At 46.2% G+C, this 16,535-nt stretch overlaps 2 protein-coding genes across 3 annotated transcripts; both read left to right on the top strand.

Moving 5' to 3' along the window:
• Positions 1–349: 349 nt before the first annotated feature.
• Positions 350–5,724, top strand: LOC147240382 (uncharacterized). Of its 2 annotated transcripts, none has more exons than XM_086192997.1 (9): positions 350–722; positions 1,859–1,996; positions 2,174–2,293; positions 2,409–2,489; positions 3,244–3,381; positions 3,462–3,578; positions 3,692–3,814; positions 5,066–5,192; positions 5,267–5,724. In XM_086192997.1, exons 1-9 carry the CDS (start codon positions 674–676, stop codon positions 5,277–5,279), a joined length of 906 nt encoding a protein of 301 aa, XP_086049123.1. In that variant the 5' UTR covers positions 350–673; the 3' UTR covers positions 5,280–5,724. The 2 variants fall into 2 exon arrangements, with proteins under 2 accessions (XP_086049123.1, XP_086049122.1); XM_086192996.1 differs by having other exon boundaries at positions 353–722; positions 3,677–3,814; positions 5,267–5,722.
• Positions 5,725–8,232: 2,508 nt separating this feature from the next.
• LOC147240381 (putative C-mannosyltransferase DPY19L4) lies at positions 8,233–15,246 on the top strand. The gene is made up of 19 exons (XM_086194255.1): positions 8,233–8,678; positions 8,832–8,960; positions 9,908–10,029; positions 10,105–10,195; positions 10,290–10,411; positions 10,657–10,802; positions 10,940–11,063; positions 11,134–11,268; positions 11,676–11,807; positions 11,952–12,053; positions 12,140–12,213; positions 12,989–13,147; positions 13,236–13,355; positions 13,455–13,575; positions 13,759–13,815; positions 13,905–13,987; positions 14,442–14,574; positions 14,766–14,924; positions 15,082–15,246. The coding sequence occupies exons 1-19, from the start codon at positions 8,588–8,590 to the stop codon at positions 15,244–15,246; spliced, it is 2,265 nt and encodes a 754-aa protein (XP_086050381.1). The 5' UTR covers positions 8,233–8,587.
• Positions 15,247–16,535: the final 1,289 nt, after the last annotated feature.

Raw genomic sequence — 16,535 nt, 5'->3', positions numbered from 1 at the left:
CAGGATTAAACTGAACGAGGCATTTATGAGGGAAACATCCTTTGGTGAGTGAGAGGCTGAAGCCAGAATATCAACAGAGGACGTGTGGGGAGGGAGTATTCTTTTTTTTCTTTTTTTATTAAGAATGCATTCAGTGTTGATGAAGAGAAATCCACGTCATTGCGTTTTTAAAAGAAACTGGCACAAGAGCAGCTCCTGCTGCCCCACCCACCCGCTGCTTCATTTTATTCTTATATTTCTGCCTTTCCTCTCGCTCTCCTCGGGGCTCCGCTCCAGCATGATGGATGGCAGTCGCGCCCTTTCAACGTTGGGTGCCACCCGATAATAAACACACGAAGAAGAAAAGGAACCTCACAATGAAATGAACGTAGAGTGGCGTCTCTACACATCCAAGTCTGGCGAAAATTGCTGAATCCTTTTTTGGGGGTTTTGTTTTAAAAAATAAACTTTAAATCTTGTAATAGCGTAGTATTTGTAACTTTAAACTGACGAACCCACATGTGATGACATCACGCAGCTAAAATAAATAAATAAATAAATAATAATAAAAAAAAAAACCTCGCGAGCAAAGCTCACGTTGGAACAAGCTAACGCCAACAGCAGAAGATCTTGGTACGACTTGGATGAGGATCTGCGTTCATACCAGGGATCATTTACGACGACTTTGCTTATCATGACCAACAAAATGGACCGCGCTGACAAAGCTGTACATGATTCTCCAGGTAGTTGGCTCCTGACGTCACCCTAATTTTTGCAGTGCAAAGCTTCATATTTCTGAACGTCTCTTGGCTAACAGCTAGCTTACAAATGTACAGTAAGAGACGCCTGTTAGCGTGTTTGAAAGACCCAAAGGTGAGAGAGGTTCTACTGTTCAGCACACTTATAAAGGACATTTTGGGGCATAATTCATACATTAATGTTATTATTTCTAGTAATAAGTTAGTAATGCGCCGTGCTGGAAACTTAGACACCGGTGTCAATAGTAAATTCTCAGAAACAAGTTGCTACTCGGAGGAATTACTGGTCTTGTTAGTTGTCTGTCCTTTTATTGGTGATTATTCTCTTATTTACAAAAAACTGAATTTGCTTTGGAGCGGTACATTACATAGTATGTACGAAATGAAATGTCTTGACCATTATCTTCAAAAAAAATGTGTAATGTAGAGATAAATATAAGTTCAAAAGGGTGGACTTGAAGTTCATACTCTGCCCACGAGGTTACATTCTTTACTTTTTTCTTTCCTTTTAAACGGTGACTTAAATGTCATTCATAAACCAAAGAAGCATTTTTTTGTGTGTGTCTGAGCCACAAATGTGTTGTACTTCAATTGGGCTCTGTCTCCAACTCTTAGATGTGTATTTGATAATGTTGGCCCTCGTGATGGGTGTGGGTTCAGAAGTGCAGATGCTGGTTCACGCAGCTCTGGTCAACCACAACAGTTGTACTTGAGTATTTTACATTTTTGCCAGTTAAGGGAAATTACATTTAAAGGAGGATCTCCTCTTTTACCAAAGACAAGACGTAGGTACCTCCTCCAATCGATAAGCTGATACTCCTGCAAGTGTTGGAATCATTCGAACCTCATTTACTTATTCATTTACTTATCAGCAACTGTTAAACTTGATCTCATAAAAATGTGAAATGTCCTTAACGGAATGCCTTTAATAACTCCCTCTCCATTCCTACATTCACATGCGAAGACACAATAAAAACTGTCACGTATCAGATTTGTATTTAACGAACTATTCTAACTACTATTTAACTACTTATCTGCTGAAGATTTATGACTGTTTTACCTGACCAGATTTAAAATGGGAACGTAGTCTAATTATCCCATTTTTGCCTCTGTCTTGTCAGGTCAGGACAGCACCAGCTCTGATGACGACGTACCGCTGGTAAAACTCCTGACCAAATGCCCAAGCAAGAAGAAACGATCACGTAAAGATGTGCACAGCTCGACTGCCATCTCTAACACGAATTCAGAAAAGGATAAATGTGAGAACAGATGTAAAACAAATCTGCATATGTCACACCTTTTACTAAGTCAGTTTGACTTTTTTTTCCTTTTACTAAACATTAAGAAATGAGTTTTAACATAAAAAATACGTATTAATATTGTTATTCTGAAACCTTTTTCAAGAAGTTTCTACATTATTCATGCTGATGTCGTAGCTACTGATGCCTCTGATGAAGAGCCGCGGCCGAAGAAGAAAACACCTTCACGATCTCAGAACTCCGAGGAAGAAGAAAACAAATCATCCACATCGAATGGCACAAACAGGAAGAATACAGGTGCTTCCATCGTCGCGCTCCAGCCAGTCCTGACAAACTGGTTTTCTGATGTGATTTTGCCAAAGTGGATTCTAAAACTTCTAAACTTTTGACCTTTGTTTCAACTCGAAAACAGACGAAATAACCAAAGTGCCCTCTAAAGACGCAAAGAAGCCGATCTCAGCGCCTCAAAAATCTACTGATACGCATAAGAAAGGTGAGTAAACATATGCCAAAATATGATAAGTTACAGTACAATATGAGTCAGACCTCAAGACTGGACAAAACTGACTGAAAAATTCAGCCTACATAATTGATTCATCACATTAAGTTGATGAATCAGCAGAGAAATTTAGTCAAAATGAGTTCATTCAAAGTCAAATTAGAACATTTTCTAAGTCACACAGTTGTGCATTGTCGCTCAGCACTTTAAATGTAGCTGGCATAACGCATCCAAAATGGTAGTGTCTGTTCGTTGTTGTGTCACTGCTATGACATCATGTGAAATATAATTACCGTAATATACCCGGGGCGGCCCGGTGGAGCAGTGGTCCTCACGGTGGCCCCCCATCAAGAAGGTTGTGGGTGGAGCCCCGTCTGGAGCACGGGGTCTTTCTGTGTGAGTCTCCATGTTCTCCCTGTTCCTGCTGGGTTCTCTCTGGTACTCCAGCTTCCTCCACAGTCCAGAGACATCAAGAGGGGACCAGGTTAATCCAGACTCTAAATTGACCGTAGGCGTGGCTGGGAGAGCCAATGGTTGTCTGTCTATAAGTGCTGGCCCTGCCATGGACTGGTGACCTGTCCAGGGGGAAGGCTGCTGGGATAGGCCCCACCCCCACCACCCTCAACAGGATAAGCAGCAGAAAATGGATGGATGGATGATACACCTAATATTGTGAAACCCCTATTGCAGCACATTTTTGTAGAGATTTTATTATACGGCCCTAATTCTTGGTTTCCTTCACTTGCAGAAGCACAGGATGATGAAAGTTCAGACGATGAGCCCCTGAGTGAAGTTGCCAAAAAAATGAAGTCCCGACACCAGAGAGCGCCGTCTAAAGACTCAAATCCAGTCATGAAATCCAAGAGGAATGCTGCACACAAAAGGGGTGAATGCAAAACTCATCAAAAATCCTCTTGCAGTCCACCATGAAAAACATACTGAATTTTTCTTTTTTGTCGGTTCCAGTTGACCAAGCGGAGACTTCCAGTGAGAGCTCTGAGTATACACCGCTGGCAAAAAAAAGGAAGGCAAAGCCTGCGAAAAAACGAAAATACGCAGACAAAAAGAAAACCCAAGTGAGAGGTAGGTAGGCAGGGCCGCAGACACGAGGGGCTAGGAAGGAATGGAGGCAGGATCTTGGTTAGAGCGCTGTGGTTCATTAACCTGGTGGCTTTTCAAAGACTCTTCATCCCCAGACAACAGCTCGAACGATGATGACGACGACGACGACGACGTGCCGTTGGTGATCCTCCTTCAGGAGCAGAGAAAAACAAAAAAGGGAACCACAAAGGCAACAAAAAAGACAACTGTTTCTCGAGGTATGTTGCTGCAGCAGCGAGGAAAATGTTACACCGAGCCCTAAAACCTGGTTTCATCGATTAATCAGGGTTTCTGCAGCTCCACTCAGTAATCAATGGAAGAAAAAAACTAAAGACAAACATGAGTTATCACTTAGTGAAGTGCTGCTTCTACGACACACGAAACAGGAAACTTTTGATCGCTTTTTAAGGAGGGAGATGTTCCTAAATCTGTGCTGCTGAATTGTCAGATAGATATTATTTGTTGTGACAGTTTAGGTGACGAAGCCTCCATTACGCATGTTTGAAACATCCATCAAGACAAAAAAAAAACTTGAGAAAGGCGGCTCAGACACAGAGGAAGAGGGCTGCACCCTGCGACGCAGCGGAGTGCCATCGTAAGGTCAGAGGAGGGAGCTTGAGACGGGAGGTTTGCTGGTCCAGTCCCTGCGACTGCCATGATAAGTCTAAGAAAGGAGAGCCGCTCTTTTTTTTTCATCCTCCTCAGAGTCAGACGAGAGGATGGAGACCAGCCTTTTCTCCCCCTTGTGCCGCACGGAGCTGAGACTTGTTAGCTCAGCGTGGTGACTGGCGGCGCGCGGAGGCGTTTGCAGAAACCGTCACCAAAGACCCTTTTCTCATAAGCAGTCTTTGCCTGCAGTAGTAGAACCACAGTTGTGTTTACCGTGAACGGTGAAATAATTTGGAATTGCCAGAACGTCCTATTTTATAGTTGGAACTTCTTCCCTGACAAAAGCGCAGGGAGCAGCAGCTCCAAGGCCTCATTGACGTTTCGGCCAGAAACCCTTCTCTTGACGATCGTAAGCGCAGCTTCTGTGACGACACAGGGCTGCAGGTGTCAGAGAGGAGGAAGATGACCATCTTTGAACAAACCCGAGATCCTTAACCTGATCTGTTGGATGACTTTTGATGGGGGGGGATGCTAACACTTCCCATCCACAACCATTCGTTGTTCTCAGCTAACTCGTGGGTCAGCTGGTCTCTGGGCCTCATCTCTGTAATACACACACAAAGGAGAGAGAGAGAGAGAGAGAGAGAGAGAAGGGTGTCTTGCTTCCTGTCTTGCTCCGGGGAAGGTGGACATGAAGAGCATTTACAAAAAGGGTTGGCTTGTTCCTCGAAGCTATGTAGCAAAACGCTATGTCAGATAAACAAGTATTCCAAGCTGGTCGGACAGATGTTTCCTCATGTGTGGCCAGGCACCACTGTTCATCTGAGTCAGACATTCATGTTTCATTCATGTGTTTTCAGATTTGTCTTGCACTGCTTTAAAGGATGGGTCCCTACTGGAAGCAGCGAATCACCCTCAAGTGACCAAAATGCTCAAAATCATACTGCACCGGTGCGATTTTAAAGAAGCTGGACAGAACCGTAACAGGTACTGATTATGAGAACGTGATGACGCCGTGATGGAAGCTCCGAGACTGACGTCACACTCCTCCTCCGATGCAGAAACACGGATTGACAAAGCGGCGGAGGGCTCTGAGGAGTCAGGAGAGGAAGAAGCAGGTGATTCAGACATGCAGCTGTTAACATGGGGACCGGGTCACAGAAGTCCAGGAACCCCCGGTGGTTTGAGCATTTGGAGAGACGCCTCCTAAACATCACACTTACCTTTCATCAGTGTTTTATTGAGAAGTTAATATATGTGTTCAAATTTTTTTTGTTCGCAAGTTTATTTTATGTGTTTGGGACCAGACATTAAATTAATGTGCACATGAACATGTTAAACATGTTGTTGTTTTTTTTAATGATTATTTGTGTCTCATTTTTGCATTGATTGTTTTATCGTTTTTAAGAGGACAACACACGGTGATGTTGCACAGTGATTTATGTTTGCAAAGGAGTTATTTGTACCCTCGGCATGTTACAGTGAAAATGCAATGTGTTACCTTTAATGAATTAAATTGGTTTACTATGAAACTGATCCCAGATATGTCCATTTATACAGGACGGCCTGAGAGGACGGCAGAAAAGCCTGTTTACGTCGTCTCAGGTTGGGTTAGGAGACTCAGTTTCAAAAAGACAGGATGAGATGTTGTTATCCTGGTGCAAGCACATTAAGAGCTGGTGGATTTGTTGTTGCCGAATGATACGGAGAAAAAAAATAGAGGAAACGGGACTGTTGAAATTTCGGGACGCATCCTCAGTAGTGCTCCTCTGGCTCATGGGGTGTTTCGGCCATTCACACTATACACCCTCACCAGAGGTGGCCAGCTACAGGCTGATCAGACCCGAGCTTGCGTCCCATGCCCAGTTAGTCATGAGAGTGGTCCCATGGCAGACCTCTCATGGGACTATGCATGGCAGGGGTGTCCTGATCCCTGAGTCAAGCCTAAGCTGACCACATACCTCCTGCTTTGCTACTTGGGGGCCCAACAGGGATCTTTCCTCTTCATCCAGAGCCACTGGCTGCTTCTCTCTGCTACCTCTCATGCAGTTTTGATGGCTACACGCTGACTCTGGCCTCTGATCCCAGTGTCCCTCAGCAGTTTGGTAACTGATGTTCCCACGAAGCCTCTGCATCCAACCTCCACTGGGCGGACTTCCGTGTTCCAGCCGCGCTGTTGTGCTTCAGCAGCTAGCTCAGCATAGCGCAGATGTTTTCGTTCATGTGCCTCATCCACGGAGTCCTCCCAGGGCACAGTTTGCTCGATCATGTAAACCTTCTTCAAAGAAGGGGACCAAAGCACCAGGTCAGGCCTCAAGGTGGTGGTGGCAATCTCTGGAGGAAGCACCAGCTGGTTGCCAATATCTGCTTGCAGCTTCCAGTCACCTGCTCAACATAGCTGCCCTCTCTCTGGTGGCGTGATGGTGCTTCTGGTAGCTGGAGCCGCTTCAGGGACAAAGGCAGTTGTCCACGAAGGGTGAGCTACTGACGGTGGTGGTAAGGCGTTAACACTGGATCGCTTTCCGTCCAGTGTGGCTGCAAGGCTTTTTAGCACTTGGTTGTGGCTAAGTGTAACCCCCTTGGGTGAGGCTGGTCTTGCAACCTGTGAGAATATGTCGGAGGGAAGCTGGCCTGGAGCAAAGGGCACACGCAGGATCTTCGCTTGGAGGTTGGCTGGTGTTGGAAGGACATCGTAGGTGGCTCTGATGACAAAGCTCACCCTCCTTACCTCCATGGCCCACACGTCTTTCCAGGTCAAACTTCTCCTCTCGACATTTTCCCACCGTGTCCACTGCCCCTGTTTGCCAAGGGAGACTGCCTTGACCCATCTTGCTGCCTCCTCCTGACGGCGCACTTCCTCCACTACCATCTTCCTCCGTGCTGGGGCAGTGGCATTTCTCCAGGAAGTGCGGCCAGTTGTTCGACCAAGGCCTCCTCTTCCTTGCTGAACATTGCCCACGATGTCAGCATGTTTCAGAGCTGATATTGCCTCCTCCACTGCTGTTGTTGGTCTCCATTTGCGCCCAGTAGTGAGATTAGGTGCATTTTCCCTCACCACTAGGTCTTTCGATTCCTTCAGTGTCATCTGCAGTCACGTTTTTGCACACTTGAACTCCTCTGAGAGGCTGGTAAGGGGTAGCTTGAGGACACCATCTCCGTAGATGCCTACGGTGGTGAGGCAGCGTGGAACTCCAAGCTGCTTTTTGATGTAAGTTGTGACTCCTTTTTCCAGCCTCTCTACAGTAGAGATGGGGACCTCATACACCGCCAGGGGCCACAACGCCCGAGGGCGCAAACCAAACTGGAAGCACCAAGTTTTCAGCTTCCCGGGGAGTTGGGTGTGGTCAATAGACCGCAGGCCAGCATTGATGTCCTTGCACAGTTGTTTCACCTGGTCTCTATCCTTCAGGCTTGCATTGTAGCACCTTCCAAGGCTTTTGACAGGCTCAAATTATACCTGAAGCCTTGCTTCATAATGCGGACAGGTTTGACAGGTGTGAGGCGGTTACCAGGAGACCAGCGTCTAAGGAAGAAGCCTTTCTTTAATTGGCAGCACTTGTGAATCGATTGTCTAATTAAGAAGTGCAATATTAATTTATGTGTCCCTGAAAGTCCTGAACAAAATTGTACTTTTATTAAACGTTCAACCTTTTCCAAACATAATGGAGCCATTTTGATTGAACATGATTAGATGTTTCAGCATCAACCATTCTCATGTTCTGGAAGAGTCCACAGAAACGCGAAAAAAATACCTTAGTTTGACCCACCTCTCTAAGAGTTAATAACAAATATGAACCTATCAGTATTAATGCATTACTCTTTAAACCAGTAGGTTAAAAAAAGGGGGGAAAAAATACATTAGAAGTTTCCTCTTAATTACTCAACTAGTTCCAGAAATGTACATTGGCTTTGACGCAGAAAGGAAGCACATTCAGGCAGAAGAACGGACACAAACTAATTTAATCCGTAAATACGTCTCCGGGATAATAACATACAGGGAACCGACGCGAAGTGTAACTTTATTTGTCCTACGTTGATCTATAAAAGTTTGGGCATCGCAGCCGACGCTCTCGGTCCTGGCTCTTCTTCGCGTGTTTCTACACGCACAACTTCCGCCGGGTCTGTCCGCCGGTCACAGCCCAGGAGCGGTGCCCAGCCGAGTCCTCCCGCCAACATCACGCCGACCACCGCTGCTGTGCAGCTGCTGGTGGGCGAGAAGCCCTCGAGGAGGCCAAGAGCAGAGAGGAGAGACGCCAATCTTGGGCTTGGCACTCGTTCACTTTTCTTCGCCATGAAGTGTTGAGCTGGTTTAGCTGCCCCTCGTTAGCTAGCATGCTGCAGCCTCCTCCCCACAACTGCGCCTGGGTTCGTTTCATCTCGTCATGATCGGGTTAAGATCTCGGAAAACAGAAACTCTGGGGGCAGACGAGGAAGATGACGAGCTTCCAAATGAGCCTGAAATACAGACCTCAGGTAAGTTTGGCTTAGTTAGCAGTTTGCTAAATTGAGTAATGTGATTGGCTAGAATGAAGTTAGCCATCTGGTGCATCAGCTAACTTTCCCCAAGAAGTATGAGCGTCCAGTAGCTGGAAAAAAAGACAAAACGTTTTTCCATCTCCCGAACAGACGTGAAGGAGCCGGAGAAACCAGAGGCTGAAGAGGAGCAACCGGAGGATGACGGTGAAAAAGAAAACCGTAAAGAAGAAGAACCCAGCAAACCCGAGTCGCCTGTCAGTGGACCCAGGAGCCAGACAAGTAAGGTCATGCGCTGTTAGCGAGCTCAGGGTCACTGCTAACGTGCAGCTCTTACTTTCTCCCAATGATTCTGATTCCTAAACTTGCATATCCGCCGATGAGTAGTTCCTGAGGCTGCACACTCCTGAAAAAACAAGTTCAAAATTGTATTTTTTGTTGTTGTTGTTGTTGTTGGGGTCAGTTGGGATGCAGATCTTCCACAGATGTCTTTGGCTATGATGCTGCAGGCTGAACATCGATGAGCAGCACCACAATCCTCCATTTGACGCGGTGTCCTATTTAGCCTTCAACAAACATTGGCCTTCACACAAATTGCAATTGTTTCATTTTAATTGTGCAGCCCTCTCAAGTGTACAACCTCGAAATGGATCTCCTCGTGTGTTTAGGGTTGTGTAGCCGCCTCTCCCTGCAGTGGTGCCATGTCTCATCATGGCTCTTTGACCTGGTTTTAACTTGCCGACAGAGAAGGAAGTCAAATAACTCACGTTTTGCCAGTCGCCCTCTGAATTACTGCACATGCTGACATTTTATTGTTGGAAATTTTCCAGAGTGGGCATTGACACATTACTATCATTTTGCCTGCCTCATCAGACTAATGTTGCTTATCAAGTCGATTCTTTTCGGCTGGGCTGTAAAAGTAGAAGCACGGTAATTCGTCTGCACTCCTCCGGGGCTCAGATCAGTTCCCTGCGTTCCATCTTGGGCAGAGGTAAGAGCGCTGACTAGGAAGTAGGAGGGCAGAGACATAGACTTTGTGGTGCATCGGTCTAAAGACTGGCATCCTCACAGATCCTGATCTCACTAAAGAGTAGGTGTCATGCTGCATAGCACCGGCATGTCTCTGCTCAAGAGGAGTTTATGAAGGCGTAGTTCTGCTCTAACAGTGAACACACCAGCACAGTACAGGGTTCCGTCAGTGGCATGTGACCTCTTGTGCTCCTCGGCAGGTTTTCTGCAGCGCCTGGTGAGGGTGTTCTTCGGCTGTGTGGCGGCGGTTGCGTGCGGAATGCTCTATGCTGCGTACCTCTCTACCTATCATGACAGGAGGTTCTGGTTTTCATCCAGGCAGGTGGGTGTCTGGTGGGGGTGTTGGGCTTCAACTTGATGGATCACAAGATTAGGATCCACTTTTGTTGTGTCACAGGAGTTGGAGCGTGAAATGACCTTCCAGGGAGGCAGCGGGCTTTACTATTACTACTACAAGCACATGCTGACGGCACCATCTTTTAAAACTGGTACTGGTCCAAACTTTGATTCTCATTTAGGACAAAGAACCCTGTCATAATCGCCTCCTCTCGCTCTAATCAACTGCTGCTCTATGTTTTCTAGGGTTGTATGAGTTGATGGTTGATAACAGGACCGTTTCAGGTCAAACCATTAATGCAGTGGAGCGCCTGTATCTGTATCCAGAACTCATCACAAGCTTCATATACAGAGTCACTGGCAGCCAGGTAGTTTCATCTTTGTCTTTTTCCTTTCTTCGCTTAAAATTATGAACTTTTTTTTTTTTTTTTTTTTTTTTTAATTGGATTGGAAACTGGATTCTTGTCTATCCTCCCCAGAGTCAGACAAGAAGATAGATGCACTTCTCTCCTCTGCGCTGCGCTCGAGAGCTGAGATCCACACAGACCAGCTGACTGCTAGTTAGCTTAGCATGCTAAATGGTCGCCTGCCATTTCTCCTCCTCTGCTTGCAGGATGTCGTGGAGCCGATCTACTTCTATGTTGGTGCGGTGTTCGGCCTCCAGGCGGTCTACGCCACAGCCCTCTTTGTGTGCAGCTGGGTGATGAGTGGCACCTGGGTGGCTGGCATGTTGGCGGTGGCCTGGTATGTTATCGGCAGGTAAGAGGAGGTTCATCATCATATTCCTTTGGGATGGTACATTCCTCTCATGACCCGTTCAAGTCTTACCTGGACAAATCAAATCTTGATGAAGCATTAAAAACGGCGTTTTCCTTTTTGTCTGGTTCCTCCTTCAGACCGGACACAATCAAAGTGGACCACGCTGTCCCTCTGCGGGACCACTGGGCTCTGCCCTACTACTCCTGTCAGGTGACAGCCTTGACTGGATTCCTGTGTAACAACATCAGCTCCGCCACTGAGGTCGGCCTCTCATCTGGCCTGTATATTTAACACCTCACGCACACGTGCTGATAACTTGGTCCTCCTTTAGATGTTCTGCTATCTGACCATGAGCGCCACCACCTTCACCTTCCTCCTGGTCTGGGAACACAGCCACTACGTGCTCTTCATTCAAGGCTTCTGTCTGTTCTTGCTCGACTCGTTTGACCTGGTGCCACCTCGCAAGGTAACCCAGTCCTCTGTGGTCGTGTTTGAATTCTGGCTGGCTGGTCAGACTGGTTGCACTGAGCATCTTCGAGGTGATCAGGCTGTTATTTCAATAAAACCTATTAAAAAAAATCCCAACTTAAAGTGATTCTTCATCTTTCAAGTACTCACAAAGGAAACAGGAAGTAGCTTTAAAGGAAGGCAGATGCTGGATTTTGTTCAGAGAACTCAGGTCACAGCGACAGTGGTTGTGTAACCATGATGAAAACAACTCCCATGATCCCATTGGACTAAATTACACTCTCTGCCTTTTAATATTCACATTGTAGTGTAATTATCTGACGTTTCGCTGGTTAAACATCTGCAGTGTTGTTTGCCTTTGAAGATTTTTCTGTCTTTGACTCTTTTTGTCTCTCGGGTGAACAGATGGCGGACATTCACAAGGTGTACCTCAGCTCCTTGTTCTTCGCCTACTTGTTGCAGTTTCACAACCCGACCCTGCTCAGCTCGCCTCTGCTCAGCCTCCTGATTGGCTCAGTGCTAGTGAGGTACTTCCAGGTAGAGTTAGCTGCTCCCTCACACCGTGGCTCGGTTTATTGAACATATTTATTTGTCTACTTCCAAGAACATCAGTGTCAGAATCCTGGATTTTTAAGGTCTGAATGCAAAGCCCCAGCATCTCAGTTCTATTTTCTGTTGCAGAAAAAAATGAAGATGGGTCCTCTTGTTGCCCGAGTGATGAAGCTGTTCTTGCATTTCCACTTAGTCTTCACCACAGGGATCACTTTCAGTTATTTGGTCAAGGTAAAGCTACACAAACAGGATGTGGAAGCTTCCGTCAATCCAGTTTTAGATGAAATATTTTGACGTCAATATCTTTTTGTTTGCAGAAACTCGTACCTGTCAGTGACGGTGAATTCATATTGAAGTTCCTTGAAGTCAAATTTGGACTCAACACAACAATGTAAGTGACAAAATGAAGGGATCTTTCAAGTACTCACTAGCAAGTTTCAGCTCACAAAGATGGTTTTTCCCCTCCTGCGTGGCTTCTTCCTGACTTGCGAATGTAGAAACAGTCAGCCACGTGTATGTAGCGGGAAGCTAACGCTGACTGATGGCTAACAACCGCAAAGATGTACAAAAACATCCATGTTCAAGCTCTCAGGTGCAACGCTTGGTACGATCTCCGTCTTCTTTTCTGCTGGATGAGCATTTATCCACAAACATTCTCACACTCGCGTTTCTGATGCAGCGTTCCCGTTAACAAGCCTGATCAAGCACGAGCGCGACCGTGTTCGTTTTTTCTTTCATTCAAGCGTGTGTGGATGACTGAGGTGTCACAGCTGAACACAGAGGACATGGACTACACCAGACGACGCACTTGGAAGCCTGTAAACTGGTGTTTTCAGACAGCTTTGCTGTTGCTCTGGAGCCGTTGTTAGCCGTCAGTCACCAGTCACTGGGTGTAGGTAGCTGGGGCATCACAAAGGAGCGATGCAGGTTGGAAAAACCATCTCCGTGATGTGAAGACACCATTTTTACTTAAAGGCAAAGTACATTTTTGGGGCAAGGCAATGCTTTGAAATCCAAATATGATCACATGATATAAAATACAATGCAGTCTATTTTGGTGTTGGATGATTACATCGTGACAGAAGCAGCATCCATACAAGACAATGTGCTCAGGTGGTTTTGTCGTATCTCTTGTATTTTAATGACAGTATTTCCTTCTATGTCAGTGATTTTGTCACAAACTTCCTCCTGTGCCAAGAGAGTCTCCAGACACCTGGTCAGGATTTATTCCTGCAACTGACCCAGTCCTCAGTTCTCCCCTTCTACTTGCTGGTGCTGGCTGTCTGCCTGCTGTCCACCTTTCAGACCATCTACAGAAGACTCAGGTGGCCGGGGGCTCTTCACTCTGGGGCTTCTCATCAGCAGCCAGTGCTTTATTCAGGGGTAACAACTTGAGGCTTCTGTTCCTCACAGTGGACAGCCAATGACGACCAAGCCGAAGCTGGAGGATGGGCGGATAGGAGAGCAGCCCAAAGTCATCTATCACGTTTTTCACTCGCTGATTTTTGGAGGCCTGACAATGCTATTTGATGGGTACGTGATCAGTTAAAAAAAAAAGAAATAAATTGAATTGTATTTTGAAGCAGATGAAGGTTTTTAACATGAATTTTATTTGATTCTTTCCTCGTGCAGGATGAAGTACTTATGGACCCCATACGTTTGCATGTTTACAGCATTCGGTGTGTGTTCTCCAGACCTCTGGATGACTCTGTTCAAGTGGGTCAAACTCAGGTCCATCCACCCTGTTGTACTGGTGAGCGGCTCTGTTCAGACCTGCCATTAGAGCAGTACGCCCCCCAAAATGTGTATTTTGGCTCACAGATATGTTTTGAGCTCACAAAGAGCCCCCCCCCCCCATCATGTATTACATATCTGTGACTCCAGAATGCAGAAAGATCTCTGTGTGATGACGGTCTGCCTTTGTCTGACCCTCCAGTCTCTGATCCTGAGCACAGCGGTTCCCACCGTCATCGGTTTCAGTTTGTGGAGAGAGGTGAGACTTCTGAGCGCTCGTGGGAGGCCTTTCGATTTGATTTTAAACCAGATTTCAACTCTCTGGCATTTCTCTCCTCTGTCTTCCAGCACTACCCCCGTGTCCTGGCAGAGTTGTCCGACCTGCCCGAGTTCTATGATCCGGACACAGTTGAGCTGATTAACTGGATCAGGTGAGTCATCGCATTCCTTGGATATCCACTCAGAAATGCGATTTTTCTTTGGTGTATTATTTTAGATTTTGTCACACTGTTGTGCAGCTTCCAGTCGTTTCCCCTCTGCTGTGTTTTGTGGCTGAGATATGATAAGAGATTCCTTTATTAGTCCCACAACAGCTGAGGAGGAACAGTAGAGGGATCGGTGCAGGGGAGAGGGATAAATACGTACGCCAGCAGCCGGTGCTGCTCTCATGTTCCACATTTTTGGGGGTTTCATTTCAAAGAAGAAGAGATCAGAAAACAAGGAGTCCTGAAAATAGGAGATAAGACAGAAAGGCTTCTCTAAAGTCACAGCCTGCCTCGTATGAAGGCTGGTGTGCTCCGCGGCTGAGGCCAATAAAAGCACTCGCCGCGATTTGAGAGAATACTGGTCTTTGTAACGTCTGTATCGTCTCCCCACGTCTTCCAGGTCTCAGGCTCCGGCGGCGGCGGTGTTTGCGGGCAGCCCTCAGCTGCTGGGAACAGTCAAGTTGTGTTGTGGTTCAACTGTCACCAGTTTACCGCTTTTCTCAGATATCAACCTGCTGAGGAGGAGCGAAGACGTGAGACATTTGATGTTTCAAATAATGATTGAAAACACGCTCTTATACAGGCGAGGATGCAAGATTGGACTCCTCGCCATCCTTGAAAAGTTCTTGACGTTAAATTTGAAGTTGTTCCAGAAAGCATCGTTGTCATGTGAGTAAACCTGGTACTTCTTCCTCATGTCACGTTCCTGCTTGTCCTCCTGCAGACCTACCAGGTGTATGCCATGAGGTCAGCAGAGGAGGTCTACAAGATTTTGACCTCTCAAAAAACAAACTACGTGATCGTCGAGGAGTCCATTTGTAACGAGCTGAGTCTCAGTAAGGGCTGCAGGATCAAGGACCTGCTGGACATCTCCAACGGACATGTGAGTTTGTCCTATCAGGAGTTCTCTTGGTTTGAAATTATCTCCATGAAATGCAACACTTTTCTTCTTCCTCAAGTTTGCCGCTGTTGAAGCACCTCAACGAAGTTGAACGTGTAGGTAAGCTAAAAAGAACAACGTTGTCCTTTTTTATTTTCAGGTAGTTTATGACAAAGGAGAGATCTACTCTTTCTCCAAGCACAGACGATTCTGCCACGAGATAAAGATGAACTACTCGCCCTACACAAACTACTTCACGAGGGTGTTCTGGAACCGCTCGTATCACGTCTACAAGGTGAACACTGTCATCTCCTTCCAGTACTGACGGCAGCGTTGATGGCAGGCTCCGCCTCCCTGCTGAGACGTGACTGAGCCCGTCTCCGGCGTTTCACTCCACGTCCACAAAAACGCACTGCTTTCTGTAGTGCGTGCGTGCTCAGAAAATCGTCTCCTCGAGGTCTGGGTGGTGTAACTGCACATTTAAACCAACAGGGATCGCCAGACTACAATACTGGTCCTGTTTAACCAACAGAAGAGGACCCTGATGCTTTGTTATCGGCCATATTAATGCTTTTATTGTAGTTTTATAAGCTGTGTGTTACTGTGATGCATTCAGTGACAGGGAAGGCTGCTGGGGATTTTAGAAACATTATTCAATCACAACTTGAAGAAGTGATAGTAAACCTTGGTCAAAAGTGAAGACGCCTCCCAAACTTGTATTTTAGCATGATTTTAACCCCAAGACTGGACGTTTCTACAGAGGAAGACTACAAACTGGAGCACAACAGAGGAAGATGAGGTCTCATTCATTGGATTTTCTTTACCTCTCAATTTAGACACCAGGCTCAGTTTCAGGGCAGGAAATCTTATGGTGGGTTGGAACGTTTTTATGAATGTTGGTCATGACAAAGAAATCAGCAAATGCAGTTCTCCACTCTTAAACTGAGCTGTCCCCAGATGTCTTGGATCTCTTTGAGTTTCTGTGTAATCGTACTGACAAAAACACCCAACAGAACCCATGCCAGAACCTCCTGGGTGGTGGTAAGAACAGGTTCCTCTTTGGTCCTGTTCCAGTTCTGCTGAAAGACTGACGAGACAAACCTGATGAGGAATAATCGTCTCTTTCACACAGCAGCACTTTCAACGTGTGTGTGCAGTGTGAACACCTGTGTTAACGATCAAATTAATTACAGGTGCCTCCTGTGTCAGAGCACCAGAGCACGGCCTTCCTGAGTAGAACAGACCGGGAATTAATGTCATTCATGACACCTGTTTACCCCTCAAATGACACTTTGAAAAGGCTGAGTGAAAATGATTGGCTGTTGAACGACTCTTGAGCTCACGAAGATGGTTTTATTTTTCCCTTTATGCACCAGAGGCAGTCACGTGCATTTAGCTCGAAGCTAACGGCGAGGAATAAACAGTTTATGAACTCTGGTATAATCCACATCGTCTTGAGTAACCCACGAACGCGTATTGTTTTAAACCAGAAACGTGCTAAACCCTTCTGGTTCAGCGCCACTATGGGCTAGCTAGCTGCACGCCAATGCTAATTTATGGTCGCGGCAGCACTGGAATGGTTGTAGTTGGTTAGTTTTTAGCTCAACTTAAAGT

Source organism: Aulostomus chinensis, chromosome 22 (genome assembly GCF_037954235.1).
Source record: "Aulostomus chinensis isolate RoL2024-O1b breed Wild chromosome 22, RoL_Achi_v1.0, whole genome shotgun sequence".
Lineage (NCBI taxonomy): Eukaryota > Metazoa > Chordata > Actinopteri > Syngnathiformes > Aulostomidae > Aulostomus > Aulostomus chinensis.
The sequence above is the reverse complement of the archived record's forward strand: the minus strand, read 5'-3'. Positions and strand labels throughout refer to the sequence as shown.